Source organism: Phalacrocorax carbo, chromosome 9 (genome assembly GCF_963921805.1).
Source record: "Phalacrocorax carbo chromosome 9, bPhaCar2.1, whole genome shotgun sequence".
Taxonomy (NCBI): Eukaryota; Metazoa; Chordata; class Aves; order Suliformes; family Phalacrocoracidae; genus Phalacrocorax; species Phalacrocorax carbo.
This window is the reverse complement of record NC_087521.1, coordinates 20,310,203-20,326,563: the sequence shown is the minus strand read 5'-3', so window position 1 is coordinate 20,326,563 and position 16,361 is coordinate 20,310,203. Positions and strand designations below refer to the sequence as shown.

The 16,361-nt window shown below is 46.6% G+C and overlaps 1 protein-coding gene across 5 annotated transcripts in view; it reads left to right on the top strand.

The window, feature by feature from the left end:
- Positions 1-3,899: 3,899 nt before the first annotated feature.
- CCDC88C (coiled-coil domain containing 88C) overlaps positions 3,900-16,361 on the top strand; it is a 100,237-nt gene continuing 87,775 nt past the window's right edge. For all 5 annotated transcript variants that reach the window (XM_064460580.1, XM_064460579.1, XM_064460578.1 and 2 more), the window contains exons 1-3: positions 3,900-4,022; positions 4,144-4,244; positions 12,587-12,695. In XM_064460580.1, the coding sequence (XP_064316650.1) occupies positions 3,963-4,022; positions 4,144-4,244; positions 12,587-12,695 (270 nt within the window). In that variant the 5' untranslated portion in view covers positions 3,900-3,962. The remainder of the gene's footprint in view (positions 4,023-4,143; positions 4,245-12,586; positions 12,696-16,361) is intronic.

The window sequence follows — 16,361 nt, the reverse complement described above, 5'->3', positions numbered from 1 at the left end:
TGAGATTTTACAAGCTGTGTCTTTGGTGAAACACAAGGTGGGTAAATAAAAGTGCTCCAACTATAAATGCTAAGTCACAGTTTGGAGAGAACACAGAGGAAACAGTACGCACCTAGCAGGGCCTGACAGGTATGACAGAAAAAAGACAACACACGCAGTTTGGGGGGGGTGTAATAGCTGGGGTTCATTTTTTTTGCACAAGGCAGGCAGCCTGACCTCCTCTAGTTCTGCAATGTGGGCCTGAGATTGGACTTTGCAGACTCCAGGGCAAGCCTGGTCTTGTTTCTCTTCAGGTTGCCAGGGTTTTACCAACGCGCAGCGGTGGTGAACTTGCAGCCTGCCACTCAAGAGAGCAGTTAGACTCGGGGATTTTAAAAGACTCAGTCCAGCATGTATCAATGCGCGTCTCAGTCTTTCAGCTCTTTGCTCTTCAGCTGAGGGCTGGGCACCCTCGCAGCGCTTCCATTCCCCCACGTCACGCGTGCTGAAGGAGTTACCGATATTCGACATACTGCATCAGTGGTACCGCTTTTCAAAACAAGAAAAATGTTATTTCCTGCTGTTGTTTTGCTTTCAGCACCGGAGGTGAGAACGCAGCCGCCCCCCCGGGGCCGGAGCCTCCCGCTCCCGCGGCACCGGCCGCGACCGCCAGGGGGCGCCCGGCCCCGGCCCCGGCCCCGGCCCCGGCCCCGGCCCCGGCCCCGGCCCCGGCCCCGGCCCCGGCCCCGGCCCCGGCCCCGGCCCCGGCCCCGGCCCCGGCCCCGGCCCCGGCCCCCACCTGCTGCTGCGGCTGCACCTCCCGCACCGGCCATGCTGCTGCTAGAGGCCAAATATTTCCCGTAACACGCGCGGCACCCGTGAACAACGTGTCAGCATTTGGCACCTAATAGCATCCGCAGGAAGATTTCCTGGGTAGGAAGTTTGTTTTTTAGAACTGTGCTCCACCATGCGCCCTGCCTTCCCGTCACCTCGCTGCTGGCAACAGCCAGATCGGCCCGGGCACCTGTTGCTTCGTTTCAGGAGTTTGCAGAGGCGTACTCCTGGAAACGAGTCACGGCCAAGCTGTGAAAAGTAGGAGAGGATTATTGCATGTGTAGCCTCGCTTCTCTGAAGGGATTATGGATTTTTCAAATATTAAATTATTTTCGTTTTGACTCTGTTGATTAACGCACCTCTCCTCTGTTGTAAGTACTGCAGGAGCAGCTTTAAAATTAAATATTGTTATTTAAATTGTTAAGTAAATAAATATAAAAATTTAAAATAATGACATCTCTTCACAGAACAGGAGGCACAAGTCTTCAAGAAGTACAGCAGTCCATCTCTCTTTAGTGTTGAGAAATTATTAACCATTCTTCTTTTCCTCTCCCCGCCAGAGCAGGAGCTGTTGTGCTCAAAAGCATACCTGTTTCTCCGTCCAACCACAACAGATGATTTCCTTGCAAACCTTCTTTCTTTCCAGATTCAGAAACGTCTAGGCTACATGACTCACACAATAATGGGTTAATCTAACTACTTGTACCCTCCTGGTTCGTCCTCTCAAGAAACTTGGAGCGGAACGGCTGTATTGCCTTGTAACCAAGCGGCAGTTCGCATGGGCCAGGGCCGGCGAGCCTCCGGCAGTTATCATTCCTCCCTCTACAGGTTTGAGGATCAAAAATAAATGGCATGCCTTAAGCAGCACGTTCCCCGGCTAATTCAGGGCCGTTCCTGTGTAACAGTGGGACCCAGCCAAATGCAAATCCCCGGCCTGAGGCGTGGGCTGCTCCTGACTTCTGTAAGGAGCGCCCAGCGCTTCCCGCGCCGGGCCGAGCGCAGCGAGCGGCGGCTGCGGCCGGGGGGCGGCGCCGCCCCGGGCTGGCCGAGCCCCGCAGCGGCGGCGGGGGCGGGCGCTCTTCTGCTCTGTGACAGTCTCTCGGAAGCAAACGCAGCGTCTGGCCTGACGAACGTGTGCGTGACCGATGCTACCGAGAAGTGCAGGGCCCTCGAGCCGCGCGGGGCTGCCTAAAACAAAGATCTTCATGAAGGAAATCGTTAAACCCGACTTTCAGCGGGACAAACAGGCCGCTGCAGCGAACGCCAGCGTCTGCCGTTCGGTGACAGATTGCTTACAAGCTGCTCGGGTCCCTCGGGCAAAACAGCCGCTGTGGCTCCCGCCGCCGACACACACACACAGATACCTGCCTCCCCTTCCAAAAACACGTATGGAAGATTAAGCGGTTAGTAATAAACAGAATTTCAGATGCGGTTTACCTGACTGTGTAAGATCCAAATAGTATTTTGCGAGTTTAGTGTGATCAAACAAGAAATAGGCAAAATACATTAAGAAGCGGCTGATGCAAGGGCTGATAAATACCAGAGACAGAAGACTGCGTCTGGGAAAACGAGAGCGAACTACCAGACGCGGATCCTAGCAAAACCAAACCTCGCTGTGTAGCGCCGCCCGTGTAATGGTTCAGCTTTACGGCTAAATTGTATTTCCTCAGAATCCGAGGCTGTGATAAATAAAGCAGTGTAATCATCCAGATTACCGGGGATTTTTTTTAAGCTATACTAAATTCTGTCCCCGCAGGAAAAACCTCACCCCCTTGGCGGCAAGCCCGTCGGGCGACGGCTGCTCGTGCTCTGGCCGTCCCGCCGCGGCGGGTCCTTGCCCGGCGGGCTCAGCGCTGCCCCGGCCCGGGACAAACGGCGCCCCTCTGCGAAGAGCTTACCCCATAACCCTCGAAACCACTAGGCCACAAAATCCGTAAGGCTGCTGCGCATCTGGAAAGCGGCGGCGAGGAACGCCATTTGCACCTCGCTGCATTTTATTTCAAGCCAGCACGCAACAGGTGGCGCCTCTCGTTTTTCTCAGTTTCCTTGTTAGGATTTTGTGCTACAATAAGGGGTTTACGCTGCACGTTTTGAAGCATCCCTAGAAAAGCTGTTCGTGCCCGCTGAAGTACTTCACGGGTAGCTTCGTGCTTTTCAAAGCAGAACCTCCAAAACCGCGCGTTCGGGTTCTGCACTGCCGGGGCTCCCCAGCAGAGGAGGGCGCAGCGCCTCGCCGGTCCCAGCAACGGGCCCGGGCGGCCGCGCAGGTACGACCCCGCGGCACGGCACGGCCCCGCCACGGCGACTGCCCTCCCCGCGGGGCGCCGCGCAACGCCTCGGTTCAAACGGGAGGACGAGGTCGCTTCTGCCTCCCGCCTCCGCGGCGCCGCGCCCCGCCGGGGCCGGCCGCAGAGAGGCTGACAGACGGCCAGACGCCGCCGGCGCCCCACCGGCAGGCTGTCAGGCGAGGGTTGCCGCTGCCCCGGGCCGGGCCGGGCGGGCCCGGCGGCGCAACAGGCGGGAAGAGGGGGGGAGCAGCAGCGCGCGACAGGGCCACCGCCGGCAGCTCGCCCCGGCTTCGCGCCCCGGCCCGCCCCCGCGGCCGCCCAGGGGCCGCCCATTGGCCGGCGCCGGAACCCTCCGTGCCTCTCATTCGCGGCGGGCCGTGCCCGTCACGGCGCTGCCGCGGCCCCGGGTCTAATTGCCGGGTCAGGGGCGCGCCCCGGTGCAGGTATCTCCGCGGCAGCGGCCGGAGCGGGGCTGAGGGGCCGCGCCGCCGCTCCGAGCTGCACGCAGCCGTCCCGCGGGACCTCCGACCCCGGCCTCGACGGCAGTTCGCCGCGGGCGGCTGCACCTTCTCCAGGCGCGGAGCTTGCCCTCCTGCCCGGGCAGCCCCTCCGGGCGGCGGTGGGCTGAGCTGCGCGGGGGAGATCGGCCTGTTGCCTCCGGGAGGAGGGACCGCGGCGGCGGCGAGCGGCCCCGCGTCCCCCGCGGGGGCGGGGGAGCGATGAGGCGCGCATTGTTCGCCCTGTAGGCAGCGCCCGGCGGGCAGCGGGGCGGCGGGCCATGGGCTCCGCCGCGCCTTTGTCTCCCGAGTGAGGCGGTCTCGCTCCCGCAGCGTCCGCCGCCGCCAGCCGGGCCCCGGCGACATGGACGTGACCGTCTCCGAGCTCCTGGAGCTCTTCCTGCAGAGCCCCTTGGTGACCTGGGTGAGCGCGGGGGGGGCGGCGGGGAGCTGCCGGCGGAGCGGGGCGGCCCGGCGGGGGCGCGGGGGGGCGGCCGGGCCCCTCCGCCGCCCCCACCCAGCCCCGCCGTCCTTCCTCCCGGCAGGTGAAAACTTTCGGGGCCCTGGGGAGCGGGGACGGGGACAACCTCGGCGTCTACATGGACCTGGTGGATGGCGTCGTCCTGAACAAAATCATGCTGCAGATGTGAGTGGGGCGCCGGCGGGGGGGCACGGGGGGCCGGGCCGGGGGGGGCCTCTCTCGGCGCCCGCAGCCGCTCCGCACCGGGCAGCGCCCTCCCCGCCTCGGTCGGAGGCTTCCGCAGCGGACGGGCTGGGAGGGTGGGTGGAGGGCGAAGGCGCCCGGGTTTGCGTTCTTTGCCTTTTGGCTGCTCTTTGAAATTAACAAAAGCAAGGGGGGGGAACCCTCCCAACTCGTCCGCTTCAATAAAATCTTCTTTTTTTTTTTTTTGATTGGTGGGGAAATAATTTGCTTTTTTGTTTTTTTTTTTCCAAACAGTTACTTTTTCTTAGTTGTTCATCTATGCTTTAGGGGAAGGTATATGGCAGTACAAATAAGGAAATGAAAGTACTTTGTTGTGTGAAGCTTTACTGGGAAGATTTAATTTTAAGTTCTCCATGTTCTTGTGTAAACTTTGATATTAAATGCATAATTTGGCAAACAGAACTTAAGTGAGATATCTTTTGGGCAGCAGTGTAAGGATATACCTTGAGGAAACTTATAAATAGGTTGAAGGAGCAAACGCTGAAAATACTGCAACGTTGAAGTGAGTTGTCGCTAGAACCTGTGCGTTTTTTAACCCTATCCTTTCCTGTTGCTGGTCTGCTGCATGCAGATCCTTACTGTTCTCTAGCATCTCTGTATTTGCTTTTAAGTATTCTGAAATGTGTCTGATAAGGAGTTTGTAGGGAGAAGTATTTGACTTTCAGGGGAGGAGACTTTGGAAATCACTTGATTTTGGCACTACACTCTTAAGTGAATGAAATCAATTGAAGCTCGTCCAGTGATTTGCAATGTTAGGCCAAGTCCGAGCACTAAATGCAGAATTTGTATGAGAATCTTTAAGTGAAATTATTGAAAAGTAACTTTAAAAAAAAAAAGTCTTGACAGCCCACGTCCAACTCACTCAAGTTGGCAAGTTTTGTTATCTTTTGGTATCTTTTCAGATGGAGCAGCCAGGTAATCGGGTTTTCTTCCAGTCTGTTACTAACAGCGGAAATTGTGAATTGGAATTTAGTGAAGCGGGTGAAAGTTTGTGATTCGGAATGGTACCCAGGTCGATCAGCTCACTTGGAGATAACAAAGGAGTGGCATAAAATGTTAGCTGGCATGGAAACTTGATGGAAAGAGAAGACCTAATTGCCAGCATTTTTCAAGGAGTAATTACACTTCAAAAAGAACTTTCTGCAAATAGAGCCTTGAGTATGAGTGTTCAGATCCAAACTTGTACTGTTGCAAGATGTGGGAAATCAGATTTTAGTTTATGACCATTGTGTTTGGCACAGAGATGACCAACCAAACTATCAAGGAACAGCAGCAGTTGAGTCTGCTGCAGGTTTAACTAACTAAACTATCACTGTTATCTAATATGTGAAAGAATCTTACTATTTCAAATCAAGAAAAATTAACTTAGTTGCTCTTGAGTTTTGTTATTAAATGGGCTGAAGTTCTGTGGCTTTTGAATGATTGGCATTCTTATGTGTGATGTATTTTAGAAGTGCTTTACTGCATGGTGTATGCAAACTTAGATTTGGTCTAAGGAGACAAAACAGATAAAGTCTGTGGAGTAACTTAACAGTGCTCTGGGGACAAGGAGTGAATGATAAGATCTCGCTGAAATAAGGAAGGTGAGCATATGGGCTGACTGAGTGCAGTGACACTAGCTGGCATGTTGTCGGATATCCTGGCGTGTTTACTTGCCTTAAGCAGTCAGGAAAGTAAGTTTGTTTTTTCCAAAAAACACCTCTGCCAGCAGTGGCACAGAAAGCATCAGTGGGGGAAGCACAAGCAGCATGGAGTAGGAAACTGTCCCACTATACATAATCAGGGCTTCTTCCCCCCCCTTCTTAGGCAGCTTTGGCAGAGCTTCGAATGGTGTCTAAGGAGCTTGAAACCAAGAGCTTTCTACCAAGAACCCAAGACTGTTGAACTTAGGGAGGCTCGTGGCTGTATTTCTGTATTCCAACCCAGCAAGGAGCTTGGGAGAGGTGCTTACTATGGGCTTCCCTTTTTCCTGACAACCTTTAGAAATTGCAATGCAATTACTGCTTGCCTGTAAATCAGGAAAGCCTTGCAAGGCATGTTTCTGCCTTGCAAAACTTTCAAAATAGAAAAATAAATGTTTTTAAAAATGCTTGCTCATAGGTTTGTTTTTGTTTTGGTTTTTTTTTTTAAAGTCCTGGTCCCTGAAGATGACTTTCAGTGCTTGGCTTGAGATTTCTTCCTGCTGAAATTGTATTAACGAGGACCTTTGATAAATCTGCTAGGATTTGTTGCGGCATGCCGCGATAGTGTTGATTGCCTGAAAGCACAGATGTATGCATCCACATGCGGAGAGCTGTGGGTAGCAGGGTGAAGGAGCTGGGCTCCTGATGTGGATAGGTGTCTCTTCACTCGTGTGTTGTTTTGCTTTTAGTTTTTTTCAGGTTAAATATCCTGCTTGCTTGCTTACTGGAACACAAATAACACAGTACATGAACTTGTATCTAAACACCAGGTGTGGTGCAGTACTTTGCTGCAGATCAAGAGGTTTCTTTCGGTGAAGATCTTGAAAGTCAAATTCTTAATAATTTTATTTAAAAAAAACACACTTTTGTCCTGCAGCTAAGCAGATTTTAAGTTTAATCCATGGCTGAGAAGACAGGTGGATCTGTGAAGAAATCCAGATATACCTGTTGAGTGGAGATTGCTGAGTGAAAGCAAGGCTTTAGGTGTTTGAGGTGTGAGTGGGCTGTAGTCAGCCTCTAGTCTCCTGTTGTAATAGGTTAGATTTTGCCCAGATGCTGTCTGGCAACTTAGATTGGGTGGAGGAGATCCCAGCTGCTTGATGTTGTGGTGTTGGTGTTTTTTAGGTGGTGGGTTTGTATCAGCAAGAGAGCTGTGTCACCAGAGAGATATGTGACATCTATTCTATGGCTTTGCCTGCCTGCCAGGTCCCTGCTGGCTGTGTGACAGGAGGTGAAAATAGGGCTGTGCCTTTGCTCCATCCTCTTCAGAAATGAACTGCCCCCAGGAATGCTAGCCGTGAATAAAATGTAGTTTGCTCAGGCACACCAAATGTTCCCCTCCTCCACCCTAGCACCGTGGATACAGTCCTGAGCTTAGGCAGATTCTGGCCACAACGTGGTCGGTAGGTTACCAGCTGTTGGGCTTCAGTGATCCCTTTGCTTACTGGTGATCCCTAACAAAGCAAGACCCTTTTTAAAAGAGAGTTGGGATTGCTTAGTTCTCAGTAGTGTTGCCTAGCTGCTTAACAAGTTAAATCTAATAGGAAGAGACAGACAGCAGTGCTTGGTTTCCCCACTTACATTTTAAAACAAGACAAATGTTTTTTCAAGTCATTTTGCTCCAAATGAGTGGTTTCCTTTTCCTGTGTTCTGTCCAAGTGTATACCTCAACCTGATCGTGCATGAAGGACACATTGATTTTTGCAGACTTGCAGTACTGGCTAAATACTCTGCATACAGAACTTCTTGTTAATCTTCAAAGTGGAAATGCTGTGTTCTGAGCTTCTGTGTTCCTGTGGATTTATGTGCACCAAGTTAATGAGCTTCTCCTGTGGACAAATACCAAAGAACTCTTTTTCAGATGGTTGTATGTCACTTCCTGGTATGAAACTAGCACGTGGTGACACTGCATAGACTGCCTTCAGTGTTACAGTTACAGCTGTGGCATAATACCTACAAGCATAAGTAAATATTTGCCCTGTTTAACTTCATTTCCCAAATATTTTAGAATGTTTTATGAAGTGTGAGGGTTTATACGTGTTTTCATGTTGACTTGTTCTAATTCTTCTAATTGATAGTAGACTCTACTTTTCTGTTACACATTCCTGTTTGCTATATGTTTTATTAGGAATACAGCTGAACCAAACTACTTGTATTAAAACCACATAATAAAAATGCACAATAATAGGCTTTCCCTTTTCAGTTGCAGCCGTCATGGTTTGTGTTACTGTCAATCTGTCATCTTTAATTTAGACCATGTGACAGGAACACTCACATTTGTCAGTGTCTGCTCCTTGTGGTTTGTAGCAAATGGCACGAATACCGGAAGGTTAAAGATATGCATCCGTTTAATTTAAAATCTCATTTGGAGGTCCATTTTTCTACTATTTTCCAGGCAATTGAGAAACCCTGCCAGCCTTTGTGGCATTATCCTACTTGATGATAGAGGAAGAAGTTGGATGATAGGAGAGTTAGACTGGTCCAAAAGTGGAGTCTTTTCAGTTAGCAAGCTACCTGCAGAGCCAAGTGCCACGGGATGCTGGGCATGGTGGGCACAGCCACTTGCTTCTCATACCTCATAACCCTTGGGCCTGGCTTGTGGGCTTCCCCTTTACTCATCAGAATTGCTTGTCAGAAATTGCTTGAATAGGATTGTCATTCTGAATTTTAAAAATAACTTTTTTTTTGGTAACTTTTATTAATTGGTGGCTTAAGGGGTTGCATCTTCAAGCACTTGTGCTGGTGGCCCCATGTCTGCTGAACTCGTCACTTGGCCTCTCTCTCCTGGCCCTTCCTTTCCTCTGGCTCCTGTAAAGTCACAAAGGTATACAAACCGGAGGACTTCTTTAAAATGTTTGGGTATATAGTGAAGTTTGAGGCTTCCCTTCTGTTTATTTGGCATGGGTGTTTTTTTACTAATTTGCAAAGTACCTCCCTTAGTCACACCTCAGTCATGCCACCTCAGTCTTATTTAGCTAACTTTTTGATCTTGAGGAGTAGGTGGCTTTTAGAAAAGACTTGTAGTTCTCATTATATTTGTGTGTAAGGGAGAGACCAAACATCAAAGGACTGAAAGCATCTCACTGAGGTTGTGTTCAGGGATTTTTCAGACACATTCAGACAGGAATTTGTCTGGGTTACCTAGTTAATGGTGCAAAAAAATCTCTCCTTAATTTTCACTATGATCCTTGCAAAGAGTTTCTTTCTATAGAATTCTTCATAAATGAGTTTCACCAACCAAACAGGTGCTGTAATATGCAGCGTGTGGTACCAAAAGCTCTGTTTTCTTTAGGGTAGAAATGTCTTTAAACATAGAATTTGCCTCTTTGGGTGTGATTTTACTCTGATGTTCTTTCCTTGTGGACTCTGCTTCCCCTTCCTGTTTTTCCCTGCTGTAGATCAAGCTGTTCGGTTTGTAGTGTTTTGAGTACCTTGGTATCTCTTTAGGTTTTTAGCCTTTTTCTTTCACTTGTCTTGAGATCAGTAAGTGTGTATGGCTGTGGGTTCTCTGGCAGCTCGCTCCTTCCCTTAGTGTGGGCAATCTCAGGCCTGCTCAGTCTCGGGGTGTTGCCCCGTGGCAAGGCCTGCCTCTGGGCCACTCGCTGCTTCCCTTCGGGCAGGAGGCAGCAGGTGGGTCTGGGGCTGCTTCTGCAGCAGGAAAGCCAGGAGAGGCAGCAAACTGGCCCTCTGCCTCACCCTTCAAGGTGGGTCCCCCAAGATGTCTTAGGAGCCAGGCGAGTGGCATGGAGGAGGCAGCAGCAGGAGGGATCTGGCTGATGTTGTATAAGGTGACATGATTATTCTAGGCAGGAGGTCTGATGCAGAAATAGTTGAAAAATTCAACAAATAAATATATATTTATTCAACACATGCCTTGAACCCTTGATTCTTGTAAGTGTTCATCTCCATACTTATTAGGTCAAAAGATGTTTTGCCAGTTCAACTGGATTAAACTGAGCTTACCTGGTAAATGGAAAAGAATAATTTTTTTTGTGAACCTCCCACTGCCTCCAAGAGCAACTTTCTGTGGCTCCCTCAAGTTCTCGTCTGTAGAGCTAAGACAGCTGAAGTCAGTACTTGAGCATATCTGATCCAGGATTAAGAAAAAATTACGGTAACAAATGAAGAACTGGGATGTTGCTTGTTGAGAAGAAATTGTTTAGTTTTCCATGTGGTGACCATAAGACCTGTGGTAGTTCGAAGTGCAGGCTGTGCTGGCCTTTCACATCCTGTGCAAAGGGTCCTCTCTGAAGCAAGCTGAGGTGCTGGATGAAGTTGGTTACACAACATACTCAGAAATCCAAACTGTCATTTTCTCGAGCTACATTCTGTTTTCAGAAAAGCTTTTAACTTCCTTGTCTGTGGGGAGAAGGCAGGACTGCCACAGTGACATTGTGTGCCATGGCTTGGCTTCACGTTAAGAGGACCCTGAGGTCAATGGCATTAAGAGCTCTTGGGGTAACCAATTACCCTTAATGAAGAAGGGAAGATAAAAGCTCCACAATTGCTTCTGAGGGCCCAGTCCTGCCAGTGCTTCTGTTCTTGTAACAGGCGACTAGCTCCACTGTGCCAAAAGATGAGCAGGCCTTGTGTTGGAAGGAGGAGTTGTTCTGTGTCTTGCGTGCTTTTGAAGACCTCATCCAAGTCCTGCAGTTACACTGCCTACAGCTGTTGAAGAAAATGCCTCTCCTTTGCTGTGGCTGGTGGGTGCATTCTGTGGATTTTTGCCCCGTTCTGTGCAGTTTTGGGAAGGGTTGTAGAGTATTGCTCTATGTAGTCAAAGCTTTCTCTTCCTGGCCGTAGACCTGGGTCACCGCCAGTGGCATGGTGCATTTACGTGGAAATGAGAACTGTTAGGCTGTCCCTTCTGTTTGGCCAGCTTCTCTTTACTGTATGTTTCTTCCTTTTTAGCTTCCTAGTTTTTTGTCATGGCCTCACCTAAAAAGGCTAAGCGTCCAGCCTCTTTCAGGATCCAGCATCTGCTCAGAGAGTACTGAAGGCAAAGTACTCTCTGAGTTCAAGCCCAGGTGCTGTTTACACTTCTCCAACTCGCTGTGTTGCTGAAGACCTATGCTGTCAAACTGTATCGGTTATGGCTTCTGCACTCCTCTATCTGAGCATCAGTAAAATGGAATACTTGCTACAGATTTTACTTTAAAAGCTTGGTAGAGTTACCTCTCTTTGTTCTCTCTTCCATAATTTGTTACACTGCCAATCAGTATACAAAATCCTTTGCAGCTGTAAAGGCTGTGTGGGGTCTTGCTAGTTTACGTCAGCTGTGGTTTTGGCCATCTGTATTTCAGTTTGATTGAACCCTGGTACCTAGATACTGTGTCTGATGTTATCTGCTGCCAAGGCAGTTTTCTCGTGTCTCTCGAGTACCTGTATATTCTGTCATATTTATACACATAGCACTGCTTTCACTGGAGAGGTGCTTTGGGATGGCTGTGCATTTAAAAAAAAAAAATAAATAAAGAAAAAGCTCTTTGACATACTTATGTAAACTTTGGCAGATATGTTTTAAAAATAAATATCGGGTCAAATCAGTTCCTTTTTTATTTCCTTGCCAATGCCTGAGTTTAATATTTGGCCCTGGAAGAGCTGTGAATGGCTTAACAGCCAAAGAGTTCTGGGAGGCAGGTGTTTGGATTGTGTAGGAGTTTGCTGATAAGAGTCATTATTAGAGGGGAAATACAAGGTTTTGATCTACGCTATTGGCAAGTAAAGGTTTTCAGGTTCCTTTTTTGCCACACATTAGGGCGTAGACAGAGAATCTGAAGGTGCACGTTAATATTATTTGCAGCTTTTTGCTGTGTTTTATTTTTTATTTCAGAAATAAAATTGCTTCAGGTGCAATTTTTGTTTTAATTTAAAGGAAGCAGATAAAAACTTTAGGCTTCTTTCCCTTTCCACCAGTTCTTTTCCACCAACTTTTTTCCCTGTCTTGCTTTTATCTCTGCCTATGTTTATATCGTATCTCAAAGCCCACTAACTAGAGCCCAGTAGAGCTGTTTTTGTGGTACAGTCGGTATATGGGTGAGAGCTAGTAAGATGATATGGGTATAAGTGCAATGCTCTTTTTGCCCTTTGCTTCAATGTCTAATACATCTGAGTTTTGCAGTTTGCACAGTGATCATTGATCAAGGGTTAACACCCTTCTCTGGTCTTGTCATAAAACTTCGAAGCCAAGGAAGGCATGGTAGTCTTTCCTAGGCTTCCTTTTATTTGAATAAGATAAAACCCTTATTATCAGAGACTGCTTTGATCTAGTGTGCACAAACTAAATATGTTTTTTGCTTAGGGGAAATATAAATAAGGAGGGAAGCTGCCCTGAATTGCTGCATGGCTTAACCTGAAGTAGGTTACTTTGTGGCATGTGGGAATATTTCCAAGTTATACATAGGTGCAAAGGTAAATGAGCTTATTCTCTCAAGAATTAATGTACATGTATCCTGTATAATTATTTCAGTACATTTAATGGATAATTTCTTAAGGGTATTCCTAATAGTGCATTATTGAGATGCTAAGTTTTAGCACCAAATAAACTAGTAATAATTCTTTTTTTTTTTTGTCTTTTAATAGAGATCCTCGACCAACCAACCAACGTGTCAACAAGCACGTAAATAATGACACTTATCTTCGGGTTCAAAACCTGACCATCTTAGTCAGAAACATTAAGACCTACTATCAGGTGAGATTTCTGCTTTCTGCTCATTGATCTGTGGTGCTTGCTATAATGTTTCAGCTAGTGCAGGGGCTGGTGACTCAAAAAAAAGCTTGCTATGGGCAGTGGAGAGAAACTGTTTGTGTAGAAGTACTTTCAGCAGTGCTTTCTGTATGAAACAATATGGCTACCTTCTCTATTCCTCATGGCCAGAGGCTGCTTCCCTGTCATCCCCCCCCCCCCCTTTTTTTTGTGAAAAGAAGAAATTGTGCTCAAAGGCTGTGATAGTGCTTGGAGATATATGTAGTGTAAAGGTTTCTTTTGTGGTGGGTTGTGGGTGTCTATGTAATGGGGTTTGCTGAAATTGGAATAATGTTTTTGGGTATAAAACTTGTTTTAAACAAGTAACCTTCTTTTAAAGGGGCTGCCAGTGAGTAAATTGGTATGAAGAAATGTCTTTAATGCTAGAATATAAACCTCAAATTGGTATACTATTAGGAAAAATAAATTTGTGCTTATCTTGAATGTAGACTTCTTACACTGTGTACATGTTCTTAGGTGTTAAAGCAGTTGTTTGTTGTAAACTTCTCTAAGAGACTTAAGTGCGGGAATGACTGCAGATTCTCACAAACAGTGCACTTCTTCGGTGACATCCTTGAAGTGACCGGCAGTGTTTCTCTGCTGCAGTAGTGCTCCCCTAAAACGAGGGTGATGACAGCTGAGTGTTTTTGCAGACTGATACATGTTGGATGCTGCTGGAAAGCCATAGGAGTGAATTCAGTTACTCTAAATAGAATTTCTGTGTACAAACTGTTGTGTTTATTTAGACTCCTCAGTGAGAGAGGTAACTTGTTCTACTGTTTCCTTTTACACATCTTTTGCCAGATTTGAATGCTGTGCAGTATAAACCAAGCTGAAACCACTGTGGACTGTTAAAATGCTCCTCTGCATATGTGTCTCAATCATATAATGGACAAAACAACCAAAGTCAGTGTGCTCATCCTGGACACTTCATCTTTTCTGTACATACAGAAGAATCTGCATATTGGCTTTGTCCTCAAAATACAGGAGAGATGTAATGCTTAACTACAGTTGTGCCATTTGATGCCGTTCTCTTCCAGGGCTTGCCTGCTGCTAATCCATGTTGTTGCTACTGCTCTACTTGTGGACTTGCTTAGGGAAGCCTAGAAGAGAGAGGGACTTGTGGAAAAAGTCAGATGGGGTGGATGACTCATCCGTGCAAGTTGCAGTGGCCTGCTAGAAAAAACTAATTGTGTAACTCATGTTTGAGACGTAGGAGGGTATCATGTATTTCTGAAGACAGCTGACCGTGTGTCTGGGTTATTGAGAACTGGAGATGCTGATGCAATGTGATGTCATTCCTGAGACTTGTGATTTCTAAGGGGAAATTCCATTTGGTCATAACTAGAGGCATTGAATAGTATAAATGTATATGCAGTCTATAAGGAAAAAGGACCATGTTTAAGGACAGGGACAGGACTAGTCTTTTTTCCCTCTTTCCTCACCCCACAAGACTTACAGGCTGAGAAGTCTGGTCCTTCAGGTGTTGAAATTCTAAAGCTTTATATTCATTTGAATTCATTGTCTTGGAGCTGATAATATGACCTCTTTCGAGAGTACTTGAAGAGAGATCAGATTTGGGGGAAAAAATAAGTGATTCAGAATCACGTGATGTATTGCTTGCTGTCTTGTTGACCTAGCTGTTGAGCTGTGTAATCATAATCCAGTAAAGTTAGCAACCACTAAAACAGGTTAAGACACAGAATTTTCAATGGGAAACAGTGGTTGAGGCTTGCAGCAGCAGGCATAACAGTGATGTTCCTGTTATATTCCGGAAATAAAGTACTGTGAATCTTGCTGCCTGAAGGCTGTATATACTGTATGTAAACAAAGCAGTTGAGAGCTGATTGTTCTTTGCATTTGGTCCTGAAAATGTATAATTACAACAAAGTCTAAAACAAGATCACTTTTTTGGATAACATTATATAAGAAACTTATTTGTCCTTGTCACTATTACATCTCTGAGCAAATCCAAGGTCTTGATGCTAATCTGAGATTCCCTTTCATGTGGTGGTGTGCAGCCTTCGACACTCCATAGCCTGGGAGGGGTTAAGGCCATCTATGCTGTAGCCGTGCTCTGTGTGTGATTGATGTCGAGCATAACGTCACATCTGTACTAATGTGTCTGTTAAATATTTGGAGGGTTTCTTGTGTGTTAGGATCTAAGTAGCTTTTACTAGTTTTTCACCATGCAGCCAAAGGGATACTTTGGAATAGATTAAATATTGTTAGGCCTCATCTCTCCTGAATGTTAGGGATTTTTTTAATATTGGTTGAAGTTGTGGGCATTGTTTGATGAAGTAGTATTAATGTATTAGCTAAAGCTAAAATGAGGATAGTGCCTTACTGACTGAAAACATGTGATCAAATCTGGTTGCAGACTGGAAGTGGGAAGAAAAAGTTCCTGACAAACAATAGGAATATCAATTTTCTGCTGCTTCAAGAGAAATACAAGCTCTAAAAATAGTGTTGGCCTTAACATTTTGCATTCCCTTTCACTTAATGGACCCAAGTCACGTTTATGGCTTAGTTACTGAATTTGGTAGACCAGGTTTCCTAGAATGAGGAAAATGCCACCTCATGCTTTACTGAAGGACATTGGTAGGTATGAAAGACTACTCGCCCCTCTCTGCACTGGGCAGGAGCAATCAAGTATATGATGTGAATTCATGGTACTGTAAACTGTATCTGAGGAAGGTGACATAAGTGGCTACTAAAATTAGCTCTGATATTCAGAAGCTAGTTGACCTTTCAGATCATATAATTGTGTAGTATATCTGTATCTGATTTCTTGTATATTTCTATAGCTAATCTCTTAAAGCAAAATCCTTACTAATACAGATAATATTACTTTAGAAAACAAGGACAGGTCTAATCCAGAAGTGTGAATCTGGGTATTCTCTACAGTGTTGAGGTCTTCCTGATCTCGTGGGCTGAGGGTCCATGCTGGGTATGACTATGAACAAACCAGGTTACTGGTGGAATTTTGCTTTAATTTGAGCCATAAAGATTAGTTCCTATCTGTGCTTCAGCAGGCATAGCTTGCAAGAGGTAAATGCAATGAAGAAGCCTTTTTCCAGTTCAAATAATCTCTCATTTTTTAGAATTTTGCTAACTGAATTTGTTCATTAACAACTTTTTGGAAAGTTGTCTTCTCACAACTTTCAGCTGCATAAAACTGTGTTGCTGCTGGCTACTAGGAGCAACATAGTGTCAGGACTCTTAAAATGAGGGACAGCACCAGTTGCTGCAGGCTTTAGTGTTGTGGTTTGTTTTTTGTTTTTTCTTTTTTTAATTGGGTATGTAATATTTGTTACTGCTGGTAGCAGGAAACATATCTGCATTTCCTGCTCTCTGAGCAGTTGTACCTTTTCAGGTCTGTTATTGGCTTGAGAGGCCCCTCTTTTGAAACCAGACAAATGACTCATTTTGCTGTGGGATTTCATGAACATTTAAGAGAATCTGTCATTAATTGCATTTAATAACTGTTACCACACTGGTTTGGTGGAGAAATGGCTGGTCATAAAACTTGTGGAATTGGTGTTGTGTATTGGAAAAGGGCTGAGCACAGCAGAATGTGTTCTTTGCATATAGTGTGAGTTTTATGTCTCT